The sequence below is a fragment of the Palaemon carinicauda genome, chromosome 28, assembly GCF_036898095.1.
Source record: "Palaemon carinicauda isolate YSFRI2023 chromosome 28, ASM3689809v2, whole genome shotgun sequence".
Lineage (NCBI taxonomy): Eukaryota > Metazoa > Arthropoda > Malacostraca > Decapoda > Palaemonidae > Palaemon > Palaemon carinicauda.
This window is the reverse complement of record NC_090752.1, coordinates 5174209-5192248: the sequence shown is the minus strand read 5'-3', so window position 1 is coordinate 5192248 and position 18040 is coordinate 5174209. Positions and strand designations below refer to the sequence as shown.

Genomic DNA, 18040 nt, shown 5'->3' with positions numbered 1-18040 from the left:
GTTTACTAAATCTTATCTCTTCTGCCAGTTTTATAGAGTTTTACTATATTGTAATTTGGCTCATGAAACCACATGCTAGAAAATACTGCGCATTTGATATCGGATGGATTGCATTAACTCTGAACCCTTTACCTGCTTTGGAGGACTGAATCAGTTTTTATTCGTTTTATTTCTCTTTTATGTCTTTTTACTCTTTTTATCTCTTTGCTGGTGTGATGAATTTTGACTCTCCTAAATTTTGGCATAATTTTACAGCTGTCGAGCCCCTACCTCCTGGGCAGCACCCCCGGCACCTTGGTGAGTCTTGGCCTGCCCCCTGGCCGCCCCCCTGGCGAAGTCTCCCCCCTCCCCCTCAGAAGTATCATCCCCCATACTCCCTCCCTGAAAAAAAAGTACCCTCTCATTCCCATGTCCCTTTGACCTCGTGTTAACCCAACGTTTTCCCATCATAATGCACGGGGTATAAGGATGCCCACTCATTGTCACTTTTCTAAGAATTAGATCATTGAAAAACATAGAATTAACTTTTATATTTTTGTGAATATTAGAAAAACAAGCTTTTAAAAGTTTTCTGTCAATTGTTTTGATGAGTAGGCATCCTTCAGTAGAATTAGCATCAGTCGTAAATTTATATTATACACATAATTTTTTTATTTGTTTTATGAAATATCTGGTTTTATTGGTTGTCATTCATGTCTAGTTTTATCAGTATCATTCGCAGCCCTAAATATTGGCCAGACCAGAGTGCATGTCAAAGCTGTACTTGAATAATTGTACTGAGAAAGAGCATAGTCTGCTTTTTAAAGTATTGATGTCACCTGTGTTTCAGAAAGCCTATGCAATGTGCATTTTTCCAGAGTTCATGACTGAAATTACTTTAAAAATCAAACTGAAGCGTTAGGTGTAAAGCTAAATTTGTCCTCAGAATCAGGAAAACGTTGAAAGCCTAAATCTGTTAAGTCATGTGGCTTTAGAAATTAAAGATGGGTAAAGGACAACAGCCTTGGATAATGACAAACGTTCAGGGCAGTATAGTCTGTATATTCTATTATCGAGATGTGCAAGTTAAAGTTCTTGGGTGGTTCTTAATTTTTTTGTCGGTTTTAATATTTTATTATCTTCAATGTTAAATTCTGCTAAATTTCTCTTGGATTCTATAACCATTCGCAAATATTTATAAACCATCGTATACTACTAAGTAAAATGGAATTTCAGACCATAAAATTCACATTGGAGCATATATTTTTTATAAGAGACTGTACAAATAATGTAGCTTCAGCACTTAATGGACTGTTAAGTTTTGCTTCATAAACCTTATTGACTAAGCCATAGGAAGGTGGCAACATATCTATAGATGTGGAGAGATAACAAAAATACAATAAATTTTTGGCTTTTGGACTAATGCAGTGAATGAATAACAAAAATTGTAATTTTCTTTTAGCAGCAGTGTAGTATCCCTGAAGTTCATTTGCAACAAAGGCCCCCTTCTGTCTAGGATCAACTTCTACGGTATTGAATTACTCTATAAGTACAGAAGTTATGTTCATTGGTTTGACCAATATGAAGGAGAGCGAGAAAACTGCTGCCCAAAAGTCTTATTTTTCTTGACATGGAAGTTAACTTTAATTTGCCCAGCAATGCTGGATGGCTCTCTTTATTTTCTAAATTTTTGTTTCTTTTGCAACGATGCTCTAAACTTTTTTGTGTGTGATTGGAAATCTATGTACAATATATATGCATAGATATTTGTACAAAATTTTGTTAATACAGTTTGTATGATTTTATTCATATCTGAATTAAGAAACAGTACTTAAAATCCAAAACTTTATTAGTTAGTATATTATTTTCAAACGTTGAATTATTATAGGTGCATGAATTTTGTTTGCATTTTGTTCTTAAGTTAAAATCTGGGGTTTCATCTTGACAAAACATTAAAAGCTCTTAAAAGTTAATTATTAAGAATGGTCAAGAAGGCTTAACTTCAGCCCAAGGCCCAAAAAATTGCCCGAATACATTTCATTCATAGCAATGTTCTATGGTACCCTGACAGCCCCAGCCATGTTTTTTTTATCAAGCAATTTCAAAGTTTTTCAAGGACAAATTTTTAGCAAATTACATCTTTTTTACTGCATGCTTTAATGTTTCAGATTTGCATCTTTAAGTATTTAAGGATGTTGCTGATACTATTGCTTAAATTTTTATCATAAATTGGCAAGTACTTCACTTGGATTAAGGTGTAACTTTCATTATTGACATTGCATTGTTTTCTAATTATGTATAAGTTCTGAAAATATGAAAGGGTGGTCAAAAGGTATGTTATTACTATCAGTACTGTACAATAATGATATTGTTATTGAAGATTAATTTTTTAAAAATGATTGTAAAGTTGTGACATTAATATTTCTTCTGTCAATTAACAATATGTACTTCTAGAAGATTGTTAATTGTCTAGCTTAAGTGTAAAAGTCTATATATTTTTTATTGGTGGGTTGGGTGTTAATGTCAACCGCATAGGCTCCAGCGAGTTATAACAGTTAGTTCTTATGAACAGCAAACTATAAGTACATTTTGAAACGTAAGGAGAAAGGCGCGTATTTGTTAATTTATGTAAGTTTTTTTTTTTTAAATAGTTTTAAATACAATCCTCAATTTTTAAAATGGAGAGGAACGCTTATGCTTTGGTCGTGTATCTTAAAAACCCTGTGATTGCACTCAAGGTTGTGGCAGATTATAGTCCTGCAAGTTGCATTGTTAATGGACAACACTTATAGGCCTTCGTTATTCTCTATCTTACAGCTTTTTATTACAATTGTTCCCTCCTCTCTTGTAGTCTGTCTTCTTCAACTACCCCCCTCAACAAAAATTTGATGCATCTTAGTTTAGTATTTCCGTTGTTTTAAAGTCTTAAATCTTTTTAGGTTCCATTCTTTGTATGATAGATATATTGTTTCCTTGGTGAATTTTTAAGGGTCACTACAGAGTTTCTTATGAACAAAATTATTTTCAATTCATGTTTCTTCTGGTTAGCAGCTTTTTAATATTAGGCTAAAAAAGCAGATTTAGTCTTTCAATTAGTAATAGTGTCATTGCTTTGAACAAATATTTTGCCTTTTTTTTATTCTGGCTGTACATACTGTACATACATATACCAAGGCACTTCCCCCAATTTTGGGGGGTAGCCGACATCAACAAATGAAACAAAAACAAAAAAGGGGACCTCTACTCTCTGCCAACTCATTTCTTACACCCATTCTCACTCTCACCACTTCGTTCCTAACCCTATCTACTCAAGATACACCAGCCATACTCCTGAGACACTTCATCTCAAACACATTCAATTTCTGTCTTTCCATTACTTTCATTCCCCACAACTCCGATCCATACATCACAGTTAGTACAATCACTTTCTCATATAGAACTCTCTTTACATTCATGCCCAACCCTCTATTTTTTACTACTCCCTTAACTGCCCCCAACGCTTTGCAACCTTCATTCACTCTCTGACGTACATCTGCTTCCACTCCACCATTTGCTGCAACAACAGACCCCAAGTACTTTAACTGATCCACCTCCTCAAGTAACTCTCCATTCAACATGACATTCAACCTTGCACCACCTTCCCTTCTCGTACATCTCATAACCTTACTCTTACCCACATTTACTCTCAACTTCCTTCTCTCACACACACTTCCAAATTCTGTCTTTAATCGGCCAAGCTTCTCTTCTGTGTCTGCAACCAGTACAGTATCATCCTCAAACAACAACTGATTTACCTCCCATTCATGGTCATTCTCGTCCAAGCACTCGAACATTCACCTCTCTCACCACTCCATCAACATACAAGTTAAACAACCACGGCGACATCACACATCCCTGTCTCAGCCCCACTCTCACCGGAAACCAATCATTCACTTCATTTCCTATCCTAACACATGCTTTACTACCTCTGTAGAAACTTTTCACTGCTTGCAACAACCTTCCACCAACTCCATATAACCACATCACATTCCACATTGCTTCCCTATCAACTCTATCATACGCTTTCTCCAGATCCATAAACGCAACATACACCTCCTTACCTTTTGCTAAATATTTCTCGCATATCTGCCTTACTGTAAAAATCTGATTCGTACAACCCCTACCTCTTCTAAAACCACCCTGTATTTCTAAGATTGCATTCTCTGTTTTATCCTTGATCCTATTAATCATTACTCTACCATACACTTTTCCAACTACGCTTAACAAACTAATACCTCTTGAATTACAACACTCATGCACATCTCCCTTACCCTTATATAGTGGTACAATACATGCACAAACCCAATCTACTGGTACCATTGACAACACAAAACACATATTAAACAATCTCACCAACCATTCAAGTACAGTCACACCCCCTTCCTTCAACATCTCAGCTTTCACACCATCCATACCAGACGCTTTTCCTACTCTCGTTTCATCTAGTGCTCTCCTCACTTCATCTATTGTAATCTCTCTCTCATTTGCATCTCCCATCAATGGCACCTCAACACCTGCAACAGCAATTATATCTGCCTCCCTATTATCCTCAACATTCAGTAAACTTTCAAAATATTCCGGCCCCTTTTCCTTGCCTCCTCTCCTTTTAACAACCTTCCATATATTTCATTGTCTCTTCAATTCTTTCCAAAACTTCTTATTCTCTTCATATGAACAACCCAATCCCTGACCCCACCTCAGGTCAGCCGCCCTCTTTGTCTCAGTTACCTTGCGCTTTACTTCCACATTTTTCTCTATATCTTTCTTACTTCTCTGTACTAATACTCTGCATCCATTCATCAAAAGCCCTCTTTTTCTCTTCCACTTTTACCTTCACTCCTTCATTCCACCATTCACTGCCCTTCCTCATGCTGCCTCCAACAACCTTCTTGCCACACACATCTCTTGCAATCTCAACAAAATTTTCTTTTACTAACTTCCACTCCACTCTGGCTGTACTTGGCTCAAATTCCCATCTATAATAAATAGGAGAGTATAGTTATGGCTTCCAATTCTTAATTCATGTCAGAATGTACCGGGCAGGTATAGCCTTTTAATTCCCCCCCCCCCATCTTGGGTTCCTCTAGACATATGTTTTCTACTCTCCTGATGACTAGAAACTGCTGATAGTGAGTGTGAGTTAGAGCAAGGTTTAATAGAGGAAGTGGTAGGGTATACCATATATCTTGTCAAATTTCTTATATTGTTATAATCATTATTAGGTAGTTTGATTACTTTGCAGAGTGAAAACACTTATGTTATTTTCAATGCCAGTGCCCATATAAACTTTATACAGGTTTTATATTTACAAAACTTAAGTTTTTAATGTTTACTATTGGGATATTGTACTTTTTTCCCTTTAAACAATTATTTGCTTATAGTTTACTCAGGCTCCTCTTGGTTCCAATTTGATAAAATGCCAGACTATAACTTAGTTTAGTTGTGAAATCATGTCAGAAACTACCCAGTAATTATAACCTACTTTTTTCAACTTTTTATGGAAAGGAAGCAAAATATTTACCATTACAAAAACTTTCTAGACAAATGAATCTTCCTTCTGAGAACTAGGCCCTATTTTTATCATTTTTTGTAAAGTCGTCTGTGCCAAATGAAGCTATCTTGAATTAGCTACATATGTAACATTAAATTGTATATGTAATGTCCTTAGTAGTTTCTCAAGTGCAATGCTTCCTCCATACCACCCAGGGTCCCTTTGTTAAAAAACCAGAGAGCATGCTGTTTCAGCAATATTTGACTGATTGGTTTTTCTCTTTCATTGTTTTATATTTCTTGTGCCCAAACAGTCTTCATGGGTGATCAACATTATTGTTAATAAATAGCAGACACTCATTACTTAGCAGCAGCTGTTGATTGTACGTTACTAAAAACATTATAGTTTGATCACACTGCAGAGTGAAAGCACATATATTCTATTTTAAATGTCAGTGCCCCATAAAATCTATACAGGTCTTATATTTGCATTATCAAGATTTAATACCTTATCACAATTGTTTGCTTGTAGTTTACTCAGGAACTGAATGCGATAATTTTACTTCTGATTTTGGTCAACATAAGATTCCTCGAGGAAAATCTTCCTAGACTCCCCTTAGCCTCTTAGTAAGATAGCTACAGTGGTATATTTATATCTACTAAATAGTCCAACCTTTTCTTGCTCTTGTAGCCATTTCTAGTTTGTAATAGGACATTCCCATTATGTCAATATATTTTATTCTTGTTGGGTTTGCAATAAATTACAGGATCCACAATGATATTTATTGTTAGGGAACAGAGAGCTGACTGACCACCACAATCGGTAACCGGTGGTAGCTCGATATCAGCAGGCCGTTCATGATCAAAACATATTGTACACCCCCTTCCCCCAAAGATTGTACACCCCCTTCCCCCACAAGATTGTACACCCCCTTCCCCCTCAAGATTGTACATGGTAACTTAAAAATTGAAGGGGAAGACCATGCTGCAATTAGGGCAAAAAGAGATAAGCAAGAATGAAATAACATGGACTTTAGAAGTTAGTGACATGCACTAAACATAATGGTTGAGTAGTATTAGTCAAATATAAGTACTGTAAACATATAGAGAAAAACAAATCGACTTCAATCTCTCGACAAGTTAGTGACAGGTAACAGAGAATAAGGCCTTTTGTCTGTATAATGGTATGAAAATAACTAAAATATCACATTATTATTATTAAATGCTAAGCTACAACCCTAGTTGGAAAAGCAGGATGCTAAAAGCCCAGGGCCCCTAACAGGGAAAATAGCACAGTTTGGTTTGTCAGCAGCCATTTTAACCCTACTATCAACATCCTGGTCTCCTACAGGAATGTGGGACTGGTTCTGAGGTTGAAGGGTCTGCAGAGGTGCCAGACCAGGACACTGGTGTGCTTGGTTGACTCGTGCTGTGTATTTCACTTTTGAATGCCTTCCACTCCTGCCGAGTGTAATTGTACTGTAGATAGGGCCTTATTTTTTAGTGTGTTCTGTCCTGTTCCAATGTTTGGTAGCAGGATTCCGTATGTACACATTGGTCCTAGTTCAATAGGCGAGTTTCCTGAAGGTGTCGAGGTGGGCATTGTCCCAGGGATTTTGCCACTTGCAGTTCCCTTGGACATACTGTCTGTCTCCAGTACCTGTCTACCAACAGGTGTCTTCTGGCTGTAGAAACCCTGTTACGTAGTTGGCGGCCTGTTACGAGCTGAGACAGCGACATGTTGACCCCCTGAGAGACTATTGAGATACTAAAGTATCCTCAGGGCAGTATTGTCCAACTCGAGGGTCCCACCTTTTGATGTGTTTTCTCGGAGAAACCTCTTTGCCGATTTGACAGCTGCTTCAGCCCTGCTGTTGGACTAGGGGTATTGGGCTAATGAAAGAGAGACCTTGACTCCCTCCTCTCCTGAAGAAGGCCTCCATCTATTCACTGGCTAATTTTGTACCTCCATCAGCCCAGGACTAGGGGTATTGGGCTAATGAAAGAGGGACCATGACTTCCTCATCTCCTAAAGAAGGCCTCCATCTTTTCACTGGCTAAGTTTGTACCGCTATCAGCCCATATTTTTTCTACCCCCCCCCCCCCTTACAGTGATTTGTAGGACTGAAGGTGGTTATTCATTTTGTTAGATTTGGCACAGTTAGAGGAGTGAGATACTTTCAACCATGTTGTTGGTCTGAGTAATGCCATGTATACATTGCCTTCCACCTGAAATGTGACTACCTGCTAGAAGGGATATCTTCTAGGGGTGAGAGTACCATTGTTTCGGGAGGCAATGAAGAGGCATGTTCATTACATTAGGTACATTGGGCATGGAGATGCTGAAGATCACCTATTCCCAGCCAACATACTAAGCATATAATCGAGGCCCTGGTGTACTCCGTATAGGCTGGCGGCTACCTGATGACATAAATCTTTAAACATATGTATCTTTGATCAGCAGAGTATTTTACTAGTTGTTGATTTATTTCTAGCTGATCCTGAACCCTAAAGAAGGGGTGAAGGCAAGACGCCAACCGCCCTTACAACAAAAGGGCTGTCAGCTGAATTACAAACTCATCACTTGCTTCAATTCTTCATGATTATCGTGGGGGATGTCTTATACAGTAACAAGCTGCCCTTGGCTAGTTGGGAGATGACTTCCTGTGCCTGCTGGAGTTTGCTGCATAACTGACTATCCCAATATGCTTTTTCCCGGTTTCCTTTTTGGAGTAAAAAGGGGCAAACTGGTTCACGAATCTATACCATGACAATTACAATATCAGTGATGGAGTGCTTTTCTGGTATGTAGAGGGTACGAATACCGTGTAGATGTTTTCCAACAGGCTTATTAGTCTCCTTTGCCAGGTAATTACCCAACAAAGGTAACTTATTACAAAATTTTGATTTCTTCGGTTTGAGCATTATCCTTGCAGAAGCATATGTTGAAAGGAATGCATACACTTGATAAAATGCCTTTTCCGTACAGTGAACGTATGTGTGTTACTGACACTTATGCTTCCTGTTGATAGCATGCAGGGTGTTGTCAAATCATTATGTGTAGGCATCCGATGCTGAACAATAAACCCATGGGCATCTTATGGTAATGATACCGTCCCCATTTGGTATCCCCATTTGGTTGAAGGTCATAAGTCGGCAGCTTTACTTGGTCAAAACCCCAATGCATGTCCATTGTAGTTTTGTGGGTATAAGAATGCTTGAAACCATGTCAAAGATTCTGATGTATAGTGATAATCTCAAAGACAGTGGGTGTGGAGTTTTAGGAAGTTTACTGGTCAGCGAGGAAGCCTGTCTTCTTGCTTGCACGCCATTCTGTTGCATCCCCCTGCTGGGACTGTTTCTATCATGCCCTTCCAAACATCTTTGTCAAGCTGGTCCTTGAACTCCTCTTCCCAATGCTTGGAGATTGCTGCCAGCATATGATAGGCATACGGTAAGGTGTCAAGCAATAAATTTGTGGTGTTACTTGCCCATCATCATTGATAAAGGTTCCCTGGATGTATTGAAGGTCTTAGGATGTTGTCCTCTATGGGCGGGACTGGTACTGTAATCACCTGTGTTGTCTGAGAAGAGGGGGGCCAGGAGACTTACCTCATTGGTTGTGATGTCTGCTGATAGGAAACCTTGGTGACACTAATCCCAGCTACTTATAAGCACTCGATGACATGAAAGTTCTGGCTGTTGGCACTAAGTAAACCACCTGCTTCGTACATCTCCCCATTTACTTCAAGGGTGCTGCTATTGATCTGAGGCATTTCACTCGCTGATTGGCAATGTTCCTAAAACCCAATTGACGTTGCAATTTCAAAGGTTTTATTTTCCGGCTTAAAAGCATTGCAGCTCTGAACTCCTGTGTCTGTAACAGGAAATACGTTTACCGATCTCCCCCTCCAATAAGACCTAACCTTGCTAGTGGGGTGAGGGAGAGGTGTGTGCGCAAGCAGTGGCATCATACTCCTACAGTATTTCTGGAAGGGCCACACCACTTGGCACCCATGACACAAACTTTTTACTGGGCACGATGTTAGACCAGGGGGAATAATGTCCCCCTCACTTTCCGCATTGCTTTGATTTTTAATTGCCGTACTATTCTGGCTCAATGTCATCACTGCCTGTGACGCCCTCATGCAAAGCGTTGGCAAACTCGTGACAAACAACACCCAGGGTACTTTCAACATCCTGGATTCAAAAGTACAACACAAAACACAAAAGATTGATGGGCATCTACACTTTTGACTGTATTACATACCTGAAATAAATACAGAATCCCTAGGAACTACCATTATTTTATGTAATAACATATATTCAATTAAACTCTACTCACTTAGGCCTCTGGAAATCACAATTGGTAACCTTATTGACCCCACCTTAAAAGTAATCCCTCACAGACTTCATACCCTCGGGGAGAGCAAAAAATTTGGACCACGTCACTGCCTGCTTAGACTGCTGTAATAACAATGAATTCCAATACAGGGTCTTTAGAATTAGAGTTTGGTGATAGACGGAAATCAGACAATGGCTAGGTTAAGTAAAATTTGGAAATCAAATTGCCTGAAATTACATATAAAAATCAGGCTATATATCAGTTTAATGAGATTGGTGTTACTCTTTGGACATGAGTGAATAGTATTGTGTTAATTAATAGGGTTAAGGATAAACCAGAGGATACAATTTTAGAAGTGCAGAGAAGAGGTAGGAGATGTATGGATCAGATTTTTATATTTAGGCAGATATATGAAAAATATTTAGCAAAAGGTAAGGAGGTATGTTTTGCTTTTATGGAACTGGAGAAAGCTCATGATGGAGTTAATGGGGATGTGTGATGAGGTAATAAGGAATTTGTGGAAGTTTGTTGCAAGCAGTGAAGAGTTTATTATACATAGGTAGTAAAACATGTGTTAGGATAGGGAATGTAATTAATGAATGGTTTCCAGTGAGAGTGGGCTGAGATAGGGATGTGTGATGTCACCATGGTGGTTCAATTTGTTTGATGGAGCTAGGAGAAGTGAATGCTCGAGTACTTGGTTGAGGATTGAAACTGGTAGATGAGAGTGATCATGAGTGGGAGATGAATGTTGCTGTTGTTTGTAGATGACAATGAATTGGTTGCAGAATCGTAGAAGCTGTGTTGATTAGTTGCAGAGTTTAGAAGTGTGTGTGAGAGAAGGCAGTTCAGAGTTAATGTGGGTAAGAGAGTAAGGATATGAAGTGGACGAGAAGGGAGGGTGGTGCTAGATTGAATGTCATTTTGTATGGAGTGTTACTTGAAGAAGCAGATCAGTTTATAGTTCTATTGTTGCTGAAAACAGTGGAGTGGAAGCAGATGTAAGTCACAAGAGTGGAAGGATTTAGTGTTGGGAGCAGTGAAGGGAGTAGTAAAGAATAAGGTTAGGGATGAATGTAGAGAGAGTTCTGTATGAGAAAGTGCTTGTACCAACTGTGATGTATGGATTGAAATTGTGGATAATGAAATTGACAGACACAGAGAGAGATTGGTTGGAGTGTAAATAAATGGAAGGGTGATATGGAGAGGAGAAAACTGAAAATGAATGTAAACAAAATAATCCACGTAACGTAAAGACTGATAAGGTGTAGCATAGGGAAAAAGTAGTCATGATAATTATTATGGATGCTGTAAGAAAGATGAAGTGCTGAACCTGAATTCTGTACTGTACTTAATTTAAATGTACTGCAACATGTTTTAAGAAGGGACAAAGAAAAACTGGAAGGTGCACGTTAAGTAAGTATGATAGTGGCTCAAGAGATTTGAAGTAGAAATTGGGGAAGAGAGATTGGTGCAATATGCAGTTTTGGTGAAAAGGAATGTCTTGAAAGGATCAGAAAACTTTACTTGCTGAGCACAATAGTTTAAGTAGACACGAGAGAGGAGTACAGTAGTTTGAATGAAGTGATTATGACTGTTGATAAAGTAGTCTTCCATCAGTAAACAAAAAAAGTTGATAATGTAGTACATACATGGGCTTCGGCAGTTAAAATGGAGACTAAGAAAACATGACAACAGAATAGGGAAGCTTACAGCCAGAAATTGTTGGGGGGGGTCATATTATGAATGAAGAAATGGTGAAGTGTGGTATAGACCAGTTAGAAATAGAACTGAGATGCTGCTGGGCATGTGATAAAAAGGAAGGATTAATATTTAGGCAAAATAGTACATGTAAATTTGAATGTAATTGAAAAAGTTCTCATAAGAAGGGACACTATGGTTGGGGAAATAAGCCACAGATGGAGACCAAACCATGACTTAATCATTGTTATAATTAAGATATTCAAAATAGGAATATAAAAATTTGCAAGCGGAGCTGGGCAAATTTTACAAAAATATGTACTTTTACATCATGAAATTTTTTTTTTTTTCCTTGGTGTTCTAAGACCTTATAGTGGTTTTGTCTTGATGAAGTTTAAGAGTGTGACAGTAAAACCATGGAAACTATTAATGTACTGGTTAGGGATTACAGTAATGTAATATACAATACAATGAGAAAATAGATAAATAGAATTGGACTATAGTTATTGAACGTAATGGTGATCTATTCATGCTTGTCTTGTATAAGTGAATTGAGCTATATTTCATTAGATATATCAACAAAAACATAAACCTCTCAAGTGACATACCACAAATAGGTATTTGCCGTATTCCCTTGTTCAGTACACTTGTCACTATCAGAATATTAATCCTTTTCCTCTTGACATGCTGAGATTTTGATTCCCATTTCACCTAACTTCTCCTTTTGGCCCTTAATGCACTGAAAGATATTTACATTTAATTGCAACATATTTTTAGTAGGCACTATATTTTTATTTTGGGGGGTTATTGAGTGACCTGCTTTCAATATGATTTTACAAGGAGCAGATAATTTTAGAAACACTCAGTAAATGTTCTATTTTTACCTCCAGAACTTGTAGGTAAGATTAATGACCCTTATGTAACAAGTGCTTAAAATCGTTTTTGGAAATTATCTCAAAACAATATTATAATGTACAGTACATAGGAAATCGGGTATTACTTTGCTGAAGAAATATGTTAATGAATTTTAACCATATCATGGTTTATAGTAAGAATAGGAAGCAGCTAATTCTTTACTTGCATTGTCAATATGGAAAGTTGTCACCTAGAATTGAACAGATCTTGTTTTTTTTTCTAGTCATGTTGTGTATTGAAAGTAGTTTAAAGATTTTTTTTTTTTTAGAATATTTCCAAATAATGAGATTGTAACTTAAGATGTTTCATAGCTATAAAGAGAAAGTTGTTCAATAACTTAAGTATAGATTCATGCATGACTACTAGAAAGAGAGAACATGAAGCTGTGGTTATAGTATATAGAGCACTTATAATTTTAAATGTTCAAAGAAGGTATTAAATTGTGAGGCCACTAAAAAGTGCAATTTGACTACGTGCTTTATAGTCTTGTCTTTCAATATGATATAAAGGCATAAGGAAAGATGTAATGTTAGAGTAAAATTTAGCATAACCAATTCAATTTTACTACATATGAAGCTTTTTGAATATATATATAGAATACATACTCTTAGAAGATATCAGGATAAATTTGAGTTTTTATTCCCTTCAGGTGCAGTAATGGATGAGGTGTAGGACACTGATGAAGGTCCTCCCCATCCTTCTCCTCCTCCTCCTCCTCCTCCTTTGGACGGCGGAAGCATCACAAGATGTCACACTAAACTCCTCTGACTATGTGATATGTCGCCGACAACGCAGTGTTTAGTGGATATCATGATTGTTATAATGCTGCAGTTCTTAATCTCGGTGTTTGTGGGCAGACTTTTGGCGAGCGTTGGGTGATGGGGCCTCGCGTGGCGCTGACCTGTCATGACCCGAGTTACACCAAACCACATGTTAATAAGACCTGACTGGAGTGATTATGTGCGGTAGTTCTCATTCACTCTTGTCTTGGTGCTCACCCTCGTGTCAACCCTCAACCAACCAACACCATAATGTTGTCACACCAGCGAGAAGGGGGCTGTTGCATGGAATTTCAATAAGCTCGGTTTTCTATTGAAAAATCATGAAAATTTCACTTGCTGAAGTACTGTACAAAGGCTCCACTATAGCGCTGAGTCACAACAGATCCTGGACACATCAGCAGAGCACACTTACATCTTTAGGAGAGCTACTAAGGCTGTTTGAAGTGTCATAGGAGCGCAGTAGTTGTAGCTTTCAAGACTGTATTAACGCACAAAGAGTCCACCACGGGTAACATGGGTGCATAGCAGAGCCGTGGGCGTGCAGATACAGTGATCCTTCCAAAAACAAATGAGGACATGGGCTTGAGAAGTCCGCCCATACCGGTCAGCTCATGCTGAGGTCCCGTCGCCTCCTGTGTGGTCTCTGCAATGTTGCTGGTTTCATTGAAGACTCGATCAGACGTAGTATCATTTGGTGTGCAGACCCTCGGACAAGCGTCAGTATATTTATAATTGCAGTGAAGAACCTCCCATGAGCTTCATCTTCTGTGCAGACCACCCAAGTACAGTAACCGTGCACCACATATCACATTATGATTATGAAGAAACAGCAACATTTGCAATTACAGCCACCAGCATGTACATAAGAAATATATAGTGCAATATAACTAAGATATAACAATGCCCTCTTACATAATTTAATGAGCACAGATAGTGGTTAAAAGCGTTGTTATATTTGTGTGCGAGGTTCTATATTTTCTTATGGTATTGTATAATGGGTTTTGAGAAATAATGGTAATATTTTGTTTAAGAGGGCTTGGTATGTTGATGCTCGCAATGTACAAAGACTCATTATGGGAATCTGGTGACTATGTTAAATGGGACACTCTTGATGTGTGTATAGATGGTGGGTGTGTGATGTGGTCTGTAGGATGCTCCCCAGAACCCATGTAGTTAGTTGTAGGCCGATTCCTTTGGTTATTTTTTGTGACTGTTGAGTGATTATAATATGTTTGCCAGCCCGTAGTTTAAGTGTGTGCCGTCAGTGTGGAGCCTCACCCTAGATATCTGTATAGGTGTCGCCAAGCTTGTAGTGTGCGCTAGTCACTCAGTGGGCCTGTAGCCGCCCTGCTGATGCCGCCGCTGAAGCCGCCGCAGCATGAGCCACGGGACAGTATCGTAGCCTCCTGTAGCCAAATGCTTAGTGTAAGGCAGTCTTGTATACCGACGGTAGTGTAGTGCAGCGTATTGGGGCTGTGCCTGCTGGGCTGCATCTGGTCAGTTCCTTTAGTCTATCAGAAAGTTGCTGAAAAGCAATGAGATGGATTTTAGGACAACTGACCATGGGCATTAGGCAGCCCTGCCTCTGGCTGCCAAGACTCAGTACTGCCGCTTGCGGGCTGGGGTTGCCATAGACCCGCCCACAGCAGGACGCCCCACCCGCCTGCGACAAACCACTCTGAACTGCGGTCAGCTTTCACTAGGTTAATAAGAAGAATGTAATATATATTCATAATATAATGATACATATATACTGCATAGAAAATATGCACTATCTATCGTACGTAGGTTGTCCCAGGTGCCGCGTAGATAGCCAGGTAGCGAAGGTAGGGGCGTTGTCAATAACCTCGCCCACACCACTGGTAGGCAGTCTTTAGGGCTCTTGTGTTTGTTACAGGGGCTCTGGAGGCTACTGGCGAGGGTGGGGGGATGACATCTGCTCTTCATGGCTGCCTCCCTTCCCTCCCCGTGCCAATACGGGTCTTAAGTAAAGGCAGTTGGCTTCACATAAAGCTAGGTCGTATAAGTATCGCATCTTGAGAAGTGCACATAGTTGTTTACCATGAGCAACTTCATATGCATTAAGTATTAAAGTATGCTTCAGTATTAAGTGTTAGTATTATGCAAAACAAAAGTATTTAATAGTGTTGTTTGGTATTGTCAAAGGGCCACATAGGTCTTGCTTGTGGTACGACCTGGCATAGTGGAGCCTCTGCGGCTAGTCCCAGATCCATTCCACCACCAGACTGTCACAGGTGACAGCTGATGGGAGGGTTGGCTAGGGCCCAGCCCCTGAATGGAGAGCCAAGAGGGCCGCAGGTCATTGTTTGTCGTTATTGTTGTGGTAAGTGGGCACCGGAAACCCACTGTTGAGTCGTGAAATTGCCTGCCATCCAAATGTTGGGCAGGAGTCTTGATGACTTTATATGATATTGTAATTGTAGAAATAATATTGGTGGTGTTTATTAACAGAAGGCAGAAATCTAGTCAATATTATTTTGTTTTACAGAGTTGATAATGAGAGTATTTTTACATGTGAAAACACTGTCTATTTATTATTATTTTTGGTATACATTCATTTTGGCATCGTGAGGAATGCCGCGTCTTCTCCGCCATCATACTCCTCAGACCCTGACCTTTCTTCCCAAAGTAGAAAGAAAAACCCTTGACAATTGGTACAATAATCTGGTAACACGTGATATACTGTTAAATGCCATTATACTAAGAGACAAACTTACCTTTGATACTGTAGTAACAAAAATTTACCAAATGAGGTTGCTGTACCTTTTTCACTTGTTGCATAATATATACTATAGTCTTGCAAGAAAACCATCATTAGCACTGATCCGCGTAGTTGCTTAATGGCAATCATATTTCCATGAATTTCACATTTGTTTAACTGTGGTGGGTTTGAAAGGGTTTTATCATTTTAACTTGAGAGCAAGGGATGTTGGAGTGTGATAACGGAAGGGTGCGTGCTTCACTCCGAGCGCAGTCAAAGCCAGCTGTCGTGTGTGCTGTTATTTCCACCAGCTGCTTGTGCTGGTTTTCAACAACTGCCAGCCGCCATGGAGCGTACAATCATTCGTTGCATGTTCGGTTCCTTTATTTCTGTGGGTGGAAATGTTATATTTTTAGCAATGAGATACTCGGAAAGTAAAGAATTATAACAGGATTAATATTTACTTTTCAGGAGAAAATCCTAAACTTTACAGTTATCAGATTAGAGTTTTATACTAACAAAAGGTAACAATGATTGCCATTGGGTAGCTGTGTTTTAATACCCATACAATGTTTGCATCCAAAAAAAAACTCCAATAAACACATGCGTTTACATGTATCATGAAAAAAATTGAAATTAGATTGTATGGATTTCATTCTGACGACAATACAGCGACTACTAGATATACATAATATATATATATACCGTATATATCCACGAAAACTACCTTATAGCACTCAGGTAGATTACCTTCTGTCCCAATATGCCAGCAAATTCATGAAATTCATACTAGAAAACCAGCTAGTCATAATGAAATCCAAAGCCAAAGTATGATTGTATAGTTCTTTTTTACATGTGCAGTCTGTACTGTATTATGCCATTTATACAATGAAGACACAGTTGTTGTAGATATAATAAAATGGACTGTAGTAAATGCTAGAGTGGACTAAGAAATGGAACAATTTAAAAATAAAAGAATGGATAAAAATCTGCTTATTATTTTGTCCTTTATCATATTTCATGTCTTCTGAGAACTTTTCTAAATATTGTAAACAACTTATATTATTTCCAACACTGTAAATCGTTCTGTACTCATCATTCTTATTTCTAACACTGTAAATCATTCTGTACTCATTCTTATTTCCAACACTGTAAATCATCATTCTGATAACTTCAACACTGTAAATCATCATTCTGAACTTACCTTCAACACTGACATTCTTGTTTCCAACACTGTAAATCATTATTCTGAACTTAACTTCAACACTGTAAATCATTATTCTGAACTTAACTTCAACACTGTAAATCATTATTCTGAAACACTGACATTCTTGTTTCCAACACTGTAAATCATCATTCTGAACTTAACTTCAACACTGTAAATCATTATTCTGAACTTAACTTCAACACTGTAATAACTTCAACACTGTAAATCATTATTCTGAACTTAACTTCAACACTGTAAATCTCTGAACTTAACTTCAACACTGTAAATCATCATTCTGAACTTAACTTCAATTCAACACTGACATTATTGTAAATCATCATTCTGAACTTAACTTCAATTTTGGCAACACTGACATTCTTGTTTCCAACACTGTAAATCATCATTCTGAACTTAACTTCAATTTTGGCAACACTGACATTCTTGTTTCCAACACTCAACATACCTTGCTCTGAATCACCAACACTTTAAATCATTTTCACTTTCCGTCTAAACTGTAAGTACTTTAAATATTACTTACCTTGAGGAACAGTATTTGTTTCCGATCGATGCACTTTACCTATTCTGGAAGTTATTCTTCATTAATCTGTAAAACTTGACAATTTTTATCTTGAGGCTCTACGTCTGTTTCCATCTACGGTGTACTGAGAGAAACAGCAGAATCCTGAAAAGAAAAGAGAAAAAAATTAATTATAATTGCTGTAGTTCACCTGATCTGGAATCAATCCCCATTACACTTTTGTTCTGCAGGGTAGATAAAAAAAAAAAAACGTGATACTAATTGGTTGATTTTATGAACATGTCAAAAGATAAAAATACCCAACCCAGAATTTGAAAACTTG

General features: G+C 38.2%; 1 protein-coding gene across 1 annotated transcript in view; it reads left to right on the top strand.

Annotated features, from left to right (window-relative positions):
* Positions 1-16961, top strand: part of LOC137621389 (cytotoxic granule associated RNA binding protein TIA1-like) — a 44430-nt gene extending 27469 nt beyond the window's left edge. The window contains exons 6-7 of the mRNA XM_068351687.1: positions 256-297; positions 13119-16961. Coding sequence (XP_068207788.1) covers positions 256-297; positions 13119-13127 — 51 coding nt within the window. The 3' untranslated portion in view covers positions 13128-16961. The remainder of the gene's footprint in view (positions 1-255; positions 298-13118) is intronic.
* The last annotated feature ends 1079 nt before the right edge of the window (positions 16962-18040 follow it).